Source organism: Solea senegalensis, linkage group LG17, assembly GCF_019176455.1.
Source record: "Solea senegalensis isolate Sse05_10M linkage group LG17, IFAPA_SoseM_1, whole genome shotgun sequence".
Classification (NCBI taxonomy): Eukaryota; Metazoa; Chordata; class Actinopteri; order Pleuronectiformes; family Soleidae; genus Solea; species Solea senegalensis.
In genome coordinates this window covers 8,813,925-8,826,568 of record NC_058037.1, presented here as the reverse complement: position 1 = coordinate 8,826,568, position 12,644 = coordinate 8,813,925, and the positions used below count along the sequence as shown (strand labels likewise).

Genomic DNA, 12,644 nt, shown 5'->3' with positions numbered 1-12,644 from the left:
TAGATTAAGCGATTTTTTTTTTATTATAATTTCCAAAGCCTTTCTTTGTCTGAATATTTGCTCCTTTTTTACGAATTGCTCCCAATGAAACCGTGTGCTTTCTCGGTTCGTGTCTCTCTCTGACGAGTTTCGTCGGGCCTGAAAAATCTGCTGCTACAAAGAGTGCAGTGAGTTCTGCTTTTACTGCGAGTGGTGACGCCCCGTGCGCACTTCCAAGGTGTTTCCGCACAGGCTATAACAGTCCTGACACCTGCGGACGAGAATGAGACTCTCTTAGGTATTAAGTGCGTAAAGGCAGATGGACAAGTCTTTGTCAGGACGTAACGCAGGGATTTCACCGCTGCCTCGCTTGTTGTTGCCTGGTCCAGGACAGGACACACACACACTGGGAGACTACATGGATTGGTGTAGTTGGTTGGTAGTGAGTCTTTTCCTGCTCTGGATTTTCTGCTTTATAGACGGTAAGACAAAATGTTATACAAATTATGTTTATGTTCCATTGCGCAGTGGGTATTTTAGACATTGTTCTTATTTTACGCACAGTTTATCAGTGACTTAGACCAGAAACATATCACCCACAAAACGTTTGGAAGTTTACCTTTTTTATGTATGTATATATATATATATGTGTGTGTATATATATACATATATGTATACATATATGTATATATGTGTGTGTATATATATATATATATACATATATGTATATATGTGTGTATATATATATATATATATATATATATATATATATATATATATACATACATACATATATACATAAAACAATATATACGTATATATATATACATATACACAAAACTTTAACATTTGGCTCTTAAATGTCTTATATTCAAATATTTAAATTCTTTCTTCTTTTAGTTTGCTTTTAGTTAACACTACTTGTCCGTGTGCTCATAATCTCTTCAGGTCATGATCCTGAGATTTGTGAATTCCTCTTCCAGAGAAACGAAACATGTCTCTGTTTAATAATAGGGTGGATACCGTGCAGCTCAGACGCGTAATTACGCACCGTGTCACTCGCTTAGTGTGCCCAGGTGATGACTTCCGCCCACGTGAATGGAGAACAGACTTTAATCCAGTAGCAGACGCTGTTTGATAGTGTTGCTGACATTAGCCACAGTGTTAAATTCGACTCCACTTGACCCCGTTGCCCTCTTATCCCCAGGCAACGCCGTGCTTGAGCTGCGGCTGCTCTTCCATGCTCTGACTAAAGCGGCTTGTCACCTGTACCTGGCTCTGCTCCCACTGCGCCGCGCCGCCGCCCACTTCACCGACAGCGTGAGGTACCTGATCAACCATGCCCAGCAACCAAGCACCTCCCACGGCCACCCCCACGGTCAGCAGTCTCCGGACAAGAGAGCCATGCTGCACGCGCTGGAGGGCTTGTGTGTCGTGTGCGAGACGGTGCCCAACCTGACGGGCGCCGCGCTGAGTTTAGGCGCCGCCTTTTGTCACGCGCTGCAGGGATATTTCTACATAGTTGCAGAGACCCTGCGCACCATCCAGGTCAACCTGTTCTCCCAGATGAACGGCGAGAGGGAGAGATGGGACCGAGAGCGACACAGAGCCAGAGAGAGCGAGAAAAAGCTCAGCTCCAAAGTGTTGGAATACATCTCTGTGTTTTGCCAAGACCCAGTCAGCGCTTTACGCATCAAGGTCGACGCGCCGCCAGTGTACAGATAATCTCCACGTCAATGTAAAGCAATTCACCTGTTAATTGGCACATAAGAGGCCTTCTTACTGCTGAGGGGTTTACAGGAGCAGGCTGAGAGCTGATGGATGGGATGGCTCTATACCACGTTTTTGGTGTCCAATACGAATATTTAAACCCAACTGATACAGATATTAGTCCAATAATTTACATATTTTACACTACTAGGGCCCAGGTGACACTTTCCTTGTCTTTGTGTCCACTGACACTTTCCAGTTCAGTTGAAAGACAAAGGTAACCATAGAAACTCATGTACCAACACATGCACAACTCGGCACTCAAAGAATTTAATGACACACAAATGGAGACAAACTCCTGTGATCAAGTATGTGATCAGTATGTGAGGAATGTAACACTGATTCAAACCCTTGATGAATGAATGAATGAATGAAACAATATGCAGAAATGCAAAGCAGCTCTCTGTGAATGCAGAGTGTAAAATAATGATGTTATGCTGATGCATTTACCATCCAGCCACATTCAGTAAATTCAAAACCTGTTTACAGACAAAATTACACTTGATTTTTCCTAAAAAAAAAAAAAAAACAGGCTACTCACATTCTCACAAACAGCTTCTCTTTACTGCTTGTGCTTCATGAACTTTTATCTGATATGTAGGGTTCCTTTGTATCGGACCAATACCAAATTGAGATTGAAATGTATTGGCTAATCTGGGTTAATTCACGGTTGCAGAGCGAATAATTAAAACAGAATAAGAGGAGAAATGATACGTAAATTTAAAAAAGCTATGGTGCATTTTGTTACTCTTGTTTTACATGTGTTGAGTTGCACAGAGGTAAAAATAAACATGTCACAAACTATTGAATGAATGCAGATTCAATGTGTTTTTATTACACATTATAACGGCACTTATTTGGTCAGTCAAGTCAATCAATAAAAAAGTGTAAGTATATTAATGTTTAAAATATAACCAATAAAGGAATAGTTTAGGTTTTTTAAGTGGAGATGTTTAGGGACCGAAGAACCAAAACACGATTTACATGTTGTTTTGATGCTGTCACTATTGTTATACACCAGAAAGTCTTAAGTCTTAACCTCCAAGTCTCAAGCAGATCTGAAGTCAAGTCATATGAATATAGAAGATGAAGATGATTTCCCATATATTCCACATTTAAATATGCTTTAAATATTTATATATATACATTTTTATGTATGTATATATACATCAAGTCAGCTTGAACTGCTAAGAGTTTTATCTGTAACAGAAACACTGTATTACCCATACAATGTAAGGACTGCTTCATGGTCCCATACAACTTAATTGCTTATATATATATATATAAAAAAAACACCGGTATAATTAACAATGAAAAATGAAAATAAATAAAACTGCAGAGCCTAAAATGTAAAGAATACTGATATTAGGCTTACATTAAACCATGGAAATGCATTCCAAATGGTATACATATAAAATATACAATATATAAAAAATGGCAGGTGTCGCGCACTTATCATAACCAGCTTTTGACCCACCAAGAAGTTAACTAGCGTTAGCTTCAGATAGCAGTTAAGTGACTTCCTGTCTTACCTTCCTTTGCAGGATTTGAAGTATTGAATGAAATTTAATGTGGTGGTGTTAATGTTGCTTGGTTGCCAGGTTTGTAAGCAAGGCCGCAAAAGCAGACACCCAGTGTCTTCAAAAACGTTTTGTAACCACTCACTATTTGAGAAGATTTAAATATTCCATAAGTCAAGTCATTTCGAGTCGTTTTATACAAGTCTAAGTTAAGTCGAGTCTTTTATCAACAGTAGTCTCAAGTCCTCAAATCCCTGTCTGACAGTGAACACTGTCGTATGTATGTAACCCACTTGACTCCGCATAAGAGCCTTTTACACCCAGACCTCAAAAACCGGAACAATCACATTAAGTTATTTATTAAAATGTATAGTTTAGTATCATAATCACAGCAATGCTTCAGTCCTACAGAGAAGCACAGTTAAACATCTTTGTTTATCAACTTTCTTTCCTGAATAACTAATTGTGATTTAAAAAATATAATTTTCAGTTATCCTGACATGATTCGGGTTTCTGAGAGCTGGAAGTACTGAATATGTGAGAGGGGAAAGCAGCCAGGTTCAGGATAAAGTCAGAGATCAGGTGTGGATCTACTACTCATGGCTGCATATAAAGGCACAGCGTAAAGAGGAGGAGGAGGAGGAAGAAAGAACATGCACAGAGGGAATAGAGGAAAAGGTCAAGTGTGGGTAAACAGGACTGTGGGCCGATTGTGAAGTTGGATCCGTTCCAGTGGAGACTAAAGTCTGGCATCAGGTGGAGTCCGAAGCATCTGGACAGGGATTTTCCCAGCTAGAGAAAAATAAATTTCCCTCAGGCAGCTGTTTGTTATAGTGGCAAATTAACATAAAATGTGTTTTTAAGCCACAACAAAGTAGATTAAAATATTCTAATGCAAAACCTTTTTAAATGAAATTCACTTAACTTTTTTAAAAAAATGCACAGACTTACAAAGTATATCAGCAATTCTTCTCACAGCAGGTTTGTTCACTTTGTACTCACACTGCATGGACCTGTGATCAGAAAACGGGAGAATCAAACAGTACGAATGCAAACAGCTTCTGAACCACCACGGCTTAAAACCGCAACAGCTTTGCAGGAACTAATCTCGTCACTCCAACCTCATCTTTGTCACAGCCTCCAGTCTCTGCAGAGCCGACAAAACGTTTTTCTGCGTGTCCGATGAAAGGGCTTCATAGGTGTGAAGCTCACCTGCGCACAACACACACAAAAAACAACAATTATTTTTGTGAACAAGTGGAGGAGGTTTTCACACGTTCTGTTTTACCTGAGAGAAGGAGCTTTGTAGCCAGGGTTCTCACAGCAGGTAGGAACTGTTTCTCTGTGATCACCTGAGCTCCTTGTTCACAAAAGTACCTGAACATCATCTGGACATAAAAACACAATCAATCAGAGCAGTTAATATATTCTTCTTCTTCTATTCATGTTGTTTATGTCAATTACTGAGAATATAGTAGTAGTTGTTTTACCCTTTTGTCCATATAAATTACATACAAATTACAAAACACCCAACATAAAACTTAAATCTATTATTCAATTTTTTTGTTGACCTGAAACAAATTTCAATAAACCATCCAAAAACACAGGAATTGAGAGATTTCATGTCTGTGCACCATGACGGGAGATGCCAAACCTGATAGGAGTCTATGAAGGGTTGTATTAGAGCCTTCAGGAAGGACAGCGTCTCGCGTCCCATATGGGAAAGGGTCACTTCCTGTTGGTCGATGTGGACCGCACCACATTTCTTCAAGAGAGAGCACGCCTCCTCAAAGTCCTGATTGATTGAGGGACAGACAGAATATCAGTAACAACAATGCCAGGGTCTGCAAGTAATTCAAGGAGCCATCATCCACATGTAATGTACTATATACTGTACATTACCTCGGACAATTTGCCAGGGATGAAGATGAACTCGGAGGAGAAGAGGTCTTGTAGGAAGGAGAAGAAGGCGAAGAGCTCGTCTGTGAAGAGATCACAATGAAAATATAACAAAATGCCACAGATTTTTTTTTTATCCAGTTGAAAGACCACTGCTCAATCCTTACTCCTCATTTTTTTTAATACCTTTACTCAAATTTAAGTACATTTTATATCAGAAAATTACTTTTGATACTTATGTACAGTAAATATCATATACTTTAAGATTTTTACTTAAGTAATATTACTTCAACTTCTACCAAAGTCATTTTCTGGTAACATACTTGTACTTTTACTGAAGTAACCACTTTATACAAGACTAAACGTGTGTATCCCTCACCTTTGTGTGTGCTATTTGTGACGTCCAAGGCCGTGGTGAGCAGAGCAGGACGCACAAAAACATGAAGAGATTGGTTCCTGTACGAGGCCAACATCAGCACTGATGTCCCTGTCCTCATCACAGATTGCTCTGCGCTGACTGCACGTCTTCTCTCCGGCTCTTCTTCCTGAACCAGGTAGACACGTCCGGCTTTCTGATGAACGACGGAGTGATGGATGGCCGCACTGGATGACATCACGTCTGAGTCAGAGACTTGTCCTGCAGACAGTGACCTGTGAATTGTCTTAATACTATATATATATTAGTATATATATAGTATATATATATATATATATATATACATATATACTATATATATAGGGTCAACCTATAATGTATTCATTATAGGTTATTGTTTCATACAGTATATTGTTTTTACTATAAAAAAAAAGGAAAATATGACAATGAAACAATAGTGACCCGCCACTGTAAAAGTATCAACAAGTTTTGTTTTTTTTCCAAATTATGCAAGTTGAAGTTTCCAAGAAGCCACTACATGCTTCAAATCATAGTATTGTGGGTCTTAACGCCATAAACATTGTATTTGAATTAGGGTTGGGTTTTTTTCGGCCAATCAGCTGCTTGTCACAGAGGAAACACATGGCTACTTAATATGCAGCTGCAGCTGCTGCGCTCCTCACTGTTACTGCTGCTTCGAGAAGCTGCGTGTGTTTTCACTGTTGAATGAAGATGGACAAGAAAAACACATTGCAGAAGAACTAAACCGTGGCAACGAAGACAGAGGCTTCTGGTCATGCCGTAGCCGATCTCATGTTATGCTAACGCGTTAGCATTTAAGCTAGCTGACTTTATGCTAACGCATTAGCATTTAAGATAGCGGACTTTCTCCAGAGTTTATACACAAACTGATGGATTATTATTCAGCGGAGGACCTGAGAATAATTGGACACCTCCTGAGATGACGACATGACGCCAGCGATGAAAATAAAGCACCCAGAACCTCGTATTAACCTTCTATCTTCTTATGGGGTGAGTTTTCATCAACGTCGTTAATCTACTTTACGTTAGTGTTCATTCGAAGTCACATACGGGGATTAAAAAAATGTTTTTTCATGTTAGACGCTGTCTTTTAATAATCCACTGTGCCTTTCAGAACACTCTTGTGTCAACAAAACCATGGTTTGTTTCTGTTGGTTTTTGGGTCTTTTGGTTATTTCCTGTTTTATTTTGGTAGTCTATTTTCATTCCCCACATCCTGTCATGTTTTACGCTCGTGTGATTGCTAATGACTTGCACCTGTGTCTTGTTGTGTCTTCCCTCCCTGTGTATTTATTTATATGTATATATATATATTTACAGTATATATACACACACATGTATGTGTATATGTATATGTATATGTATACACACACACACATTATTATTATTATTATCCTATTTTTGACCTTAGATATAGCATTTTTTGAAACTTCTGCCTGTCTCATACTGTCTCCTATGGACTAAACCAGTTTTGTATTTGTATTTTTGGAAACATGTTCCCAGTGTCCAGGTATTTTTTTAAAGAGTTTTTAAGGTTAGGGATCTTTTACTATACAAGTATTCCATTGGTCTTTTATTCCTGATGGTTGGTAAGGCTTCGGAATAGTTTGTGTGTATGTGTGTTAGTCTGCAAACACTCGACACCTGTAAAGTGAGAGAGTTCACTGCAGTCCTCTTAGGTTAAGTTACTTAAAGTGCATTAATCCAGTGAACATCTCCTAAGTGAATCCAGACACTTGTGCCAACTCACATTCACTTAATCTGTTGTGATCTACCTCGGAGCAAACTGAAGACGCCTTTAGAGAGTCCAGATGACACGCTGAGGCGAAACACCTTTTTTCCTCCTTTCAAGTGTCTGCCTGACTTGAAGAGGCCACCTACTGGCCATTCAATGGATGTGTAAGAAGTGATCCTTTTCAAATGGCCAGTGTGAGCAGAGCTGAACATTTATCCCACTCATGTGCTCAAGCTGACGCAACTGCATCAACTGCACTGAATTCAAAAACTAAAAACAAAAATTAAGACAAAAAGATAACAGCAGATATGGATGGACAGGAAGTTATGGCATCCACTGAATGGATTCAGGTTTGTTTTCAACATTGTCATAAATCACTTTCTTCAATTATTGTTGAACAGAGCTGCCAAAAGTAAAGTTCTAGTAGCGCTTTTGATAACTGCTTTGCACAGTGATCCTCACTCACCAGGCCACTTCAAATGTCCCCCAAAGTCCAGCGCCAGCCTCTTAAGCCAGAGGGTTCTCTCTGTGAGCTGTTGCCATGGCAGCCCATCCTCTGTCAAGACCGCAACGGGAGCCTGGAGCAACAGGCACGCCATCAGAGACCACGGGCTGATCACAGAGCCCTCTTCTTGGATCCGCACTATGAGATGAGCAAGCCAACTCACACAGGCCTGAGCCTCTGGAGTGGGCTTTTGAGGGAGATCTCTGTGAATAGAAATAAAAGGCAGATAAGGAGAAGAAGAAGAAGAAGAGGGCGTGAGTAGAAAGAGGAGGAAGGGGACGCTGTCAGATAGACTCTACTGCAGTCAGTGAGGCTGTAAGAGCTACAGAGGAGGAGAGTCCTTTGGTAATATTACTTTAATATATTGAAATGAAACCAAAATGAAAGAAAAGTATAATTTACACAAACAATAATTATAAATTATTCAAACAAATTGAAGAGTAGAATGTTTAATTTTGTGACCGATTATTTGTGTGCTGCTTCCTTCATCTGAAAATTGGTTGTGTCAAGTAATACTTGAGCGTGGAGAGTACCAATGTCACCAGGGGGACCTGAGATCTAAACACAGAGAGATTTGCGTGAAGTTGATAGACTTCATCACCATAATGTGAACTCATTTGACACTTCGATTGTTAGCTAATAGAGGAATGTGACCTCATCAGCAATTCTAAAAAAAATCCCCGGCTTAACCCTGCATGTAGGACGATGAGTGTGGTGCGTGAGAAAGAAAAAAAAAACAGATGTGAACAGATGTGTGAGGAACCTTTCGACCTGGGGATGAGGTTGTACTGGCAGCGGTTTATCTTGCCCTCACATAGCTGTCTGACTGACACAGGCTGGCCAAAGTTCACATGCATGGAACCATAATTGTCCTGAAGCAGTTTGCTGGCCTTCAGCAGACCCTGCAGAATCACAAGGAAGAACAATCTGCTCTTATTCACAGTGATGTGGACGTGTTACTTGCCAAAACAACAAATGGACAGATTTGTTTTATATAACAGTAATAAAGACTGAGAACTGGCAGGAATAACCCCATTTACCTTCAGTATAAAGAACTTTACATGTCAGTGAATGCCAGAGGGTGGTCAGGCCTCTAACAATGAGCTGATTATGAATTATTGCTGCAGTGAAATCATGTGACCAGGACTTACCGTGGTGCTTTCTTTAGGCTTGGGGACGCCCAGTAACTCATGGGCAAGCAGCGACTCCTCCAGCACTCGGTCGTAGCTGATGCTAACCGGAACCAGTGTGATGTCAAAGACCTCACCTTTAAAGTAGGGCTCCAGCACCATGTGCATCATCCCTGCAGACACATATACAGATACTGTAGAAACAGAGAGACATAGAGAAGCATATACTGTGCATGCACATCTTCACTAAAATATGGGATTGTAGTAATAAAGAAATGGATGTAAAACTGTTCTTAAATGAGTTCAAACTATTTATTTCTCAGTACTGTCCCACACTGCAAACAGAAAGTGATTTGTTTTAAGTCAATACAGATGGGTGCAACAGCCGCATTGTGCTAATAATAAAGCAAGACACTGAAAACACGAAAGATGCACCCGCGAAAAAGTGCCGAAAAGGCCCATTTTCAGTTGAAGGACACAGCACACAAGTTATGTGACATCTTTTCTATCAATAACAACAAAAAAGATCATACAGATAATATGAAATGAAAAGTACTATAGTGGTTTTTACATTTTATATCATGTTATTTAATAAATGAATGCAGCTTTAGGGGCAACTATAGGGGTGATTTAACCCAGTGGGCGTGAAAAAGGACACCATTTGTATTCACCAATGTTTCTTCCTCAATTATTTAAAATAACAATACTTACACTGAGACTGAGGCAACAAAGAAACTACACTGTGACACACAAACAGTCTGTGAAAGTCTGTGTTAACATGTGGACACTCACCCAACTTTGGCGTCACAGACTTCAGCGTGCGACTCCTCAAACCCTCCACATAAAACTCCATGGGAGCGAATTCTTTCTACAGAAAACACACCAAACAGTGTTGGCAGTGCCCTTTATAGTTGGTCAGATAAAAAAACAGATTTACGAAATTCCAATTGCGAACAAGTTTAATCGATTATCTCACCCTGACAATGGTTTTCACGTATTCTGAAAGCACTGCCCAGTACAGTTTGTCAGAGCCGATGGCACGTCGGATGAAGAACGCTCCAGAGCGACGCAGTATCTCCCCGATCAACTTCATCCCTGCGAGAGCTATACAGAGGAGAGGAAAAAAACATATAAATAAACAAATAGAAGAGATGTTTACATCAAGTACAATAGTCTTTATCTATAATGATATGGTGTTGTTCTAATCCAAATAGATACTTGCGAATTCCTGCAGCAATAACAGGTACAGGGAGGTCGTAGGTGAACATGATGTAGGAGATAACGAGGAAGTCCACGTAGCTCCTGTGATTGGGCATCAGGATGACACGAGTCTGCTGCATGGCCTGTTGTAGCTGTGAAAACAGAAAAAAAAAAAAAATACTGAAGCACATATTTCAATGTGCGTTTCTCCATGTTTTACTGATAAAATAAGTGACTCCATTTTAATAGTAACAGCAGGCTTTCTTAAAGCAACAGTTTCTTGACTGATTGATACAACATTCATATCTGTTATATAAGTTGAAGGGTAGTAGAAAATATCATAGGCATTAAGGTGTTAATTTCAAACTATTTTACAAATAATAAAAAAAAAAATTAGCCTGAATGTGATGAGAAGAAGAGGACGAGTAGAAGATGTCGGTAAGAAAATATTACGTACAACAACATAAGAACAGATATCAGCCTTTATAATGCATAAATATGACAATAACAACTTCAGAATACAGTCTTCTTATATGTTTGGTGTTCCTGACCGTGCTGAGGCCCTCCATGTTGACGAAGACGCTGGTGAAGAGTCTCTTTAACACCTTGGTGAGGGCGTAGCCCATCAGCCTGATGAACCCCAGCTGCAAATTTTGAGACATTTCCTCCAAAATCCCACAAGCCTCCTCTCTCACCTCCTCCACGGACGACCCTGTCTCCATGGCGACCTAAGGAGGGATGCAACAGGAGGCCTGATTCCATGTTGTTAAAGTGTTGGAAACTTCTTGCTTTACAGATTCATTACAGTGCCCACCTCTCTGGCCACATGGCGTAGAAAGTGGGAGTCCAGCACTGCTTGGTTGAGTTCAGCCACAGAGCAGGGCGGAGCTCCTAGGTAGGGGAGGGGCTTAAAGCTCCTGAGGGCATGGCCAAGGTCACTGGTGCGCCTCCTCTCCTCCAATATGTCCATAAACTCCTCATCCTGATACAGGCCTGCTCTGCCTGAACCTCTGTACTGGAAAGAGGAGCCAAGCTAATGTTGAAGTGAAAGTTCATGCTTGACAAGTGACGCCTTTGATGGAAAGGAAAACTATGGGATGGAATATAACAATTCTGTCTATATCAATATGTTTTTTTGCTCCGTATAACACAGAAATCAGTAAAACGGAATCATTTTGGTTCGTGGACAAAACAAGACGTTTGAGAACGCCTTCATTTGGAGGTGAGGGAATGAGAGATCAACATTTTTCAACATGTTATGACATTTTACAGACCAAACATGTAACAAATAATCATCAGATGAATTGATTATGAAGATAATCGTTAGTTGCAGGCCTATATTACAAGCTTTAGAATAGTTTAAAAGACAGTGGGAAAAGATTATTTCACATGAATCTGCAGTAAAAAAAAAAAACAACACAAACACTTAAATCAGAGCCTGAGACATGTAGGCACAGCCCGACATAGGAATGTGTGTCAGGACAGAATACACACTAAACCTGAGGCAGCTAAATATAACTCAAACATTTTTTATTTTATTTATTTACACCTGTGACGTTTCAAAATGAGTGGGAGGCATAAAACAAACAATAATTTTATAATAGTTTTTTAAAATGATTTAACAGTTTTTATGTAACTTTAAAGTTATAAAATAAGAAATTAAAACCAGCATAGAAACCACGTGAGATATGGTTGTTCTTGCAACAACATGTGGAAAAGAAAGACTGATTCGTTATCTGTCTGTTTTGTACTATGACCGCCTCATGCTTGGTAGTTTGTATCATCTACTCAAAAGTCCTGAGTTTGAAAATAACTTTTTTTTTAGTTCGCGCTTTCCTCGCGCATAACCGCTTTATACAAAGAAGCAACAAGTGAGGTCTACAGTACAGACAGAGAGGCTGACATGTCCCTTACCGTGTGCGTCATTCTTCACAGAGACCACGCACTCAGCTGCTCCAGTCAGGTGCAGGAGCTGCGCCTCATGCATGCGGGTCTCTTTCGATTCCATCCACGTCCAGTCCGCGTGTGAGTGCGCGTGTGCGTGTGTGTGTGGCCTGAGCCAATGGCGTCGCTGCGTTTTGGAAACTCCTCCCGCATATTATAATGTGCAGCCCGTTTTTTTTGTCCTGTAATAACCCCCACACATCACACTGGTGCTCATGATGGTGTTTATGTAGTGAGGTGCATGAGAAGCAGCTGCCTGCAGTACACTCATGTACTTTTCCCATAGTATAGATAATAACATACAGAATGTACAGTGTTATTAAAACTCATAGACAGTGGAATTCTTAGATGCCCCCATTTAATTTGATTGCTTAAATGATTTAAGTTCTATTTTTGTCGTTTCAGTAGTTTTGTTTTTGGAAAAAGTGCTATAATAATAATAATAATGATGATTATTACTTACAGAGGTGTTAGTATGTGCTGTGCATGCATGCGTAACTATACCATACATGCAACATGTAACCAGCTATGCATGTACTAATAG

At 39.9% G+C, this 12,644-nt stretch overlaps 2 protein-coding genes across 3 annotated transcripts; one reads left to right on the top strand and one right to left on the bottom strand.

The window, feature by feature from the left end:
• The first annotated feature begins 146 nt into the window (after nt 1-146).
• LOC122783921 lies at nt 147-2,562 on the top strand. The gene is made up of 2 exons (XM_044048889.1): nt 147-461; nt 1,187-2,562. Exons 1-2 carry the CDS (start codon nt 299-301, stop codon nt 1,702-1,704), a joined length of 681 nt encoding a protein of 226 aa, XP_043904824.1. The 5' UTR covers nt 147-298; the 3' UTR covers nt 1,705-2,562.
• Nucleotides 2,563-3,448: 886 nt separating this feature from the next.
• gnpat2 (glyceronephosphate O-acyltransferase 2) lies at nt 3,449-12,168 on the bottom strand. 2 transcript variants are annotated; one of them, XM_044048887.1, is made up of 16 exons: nt 12,071-12,168; nt 10,971-11,171; nt 10,708-10,884; nt 10,179-10,308; nt 9,933-10,060; nt 9,749-9,824; nt 8,978-9,129; nt 8,598-8,728; nt 7,788-8,029; nt 5,548-5,805; nt 5,172-5,251; nt 4,924-5,064; nt 4,558-4,657; nt 4,391-4,481; nt 4,221-4,282; nt 3,449-4,061 (listed from the first exon to the last, which is right to left on the bottom strand). In XM_044048887.1, exons 1-16 carry the CDS (start codon nt 12,080-12,082, stop codon nt 4,009-4,011), a joined length of 2,034 nt encoding a protein of 677 aa, XP_043904822.1. In that variant the 5' UTR covers nt 12,083-12,168; the 3' UTR covers nt 3,449-4,008. The 2 variants fall into 2 exon arrangements, with proteins under 2 accessions (XP_043904822.1, XP_043904823.1); XM_044048888.1 differs by having other exon boundaries at nt 10,971-11,166; nt 12,071-12,148.
• Between the last annotated feature and the right edge of the window lie 476 nt (nt 12,169-12,644).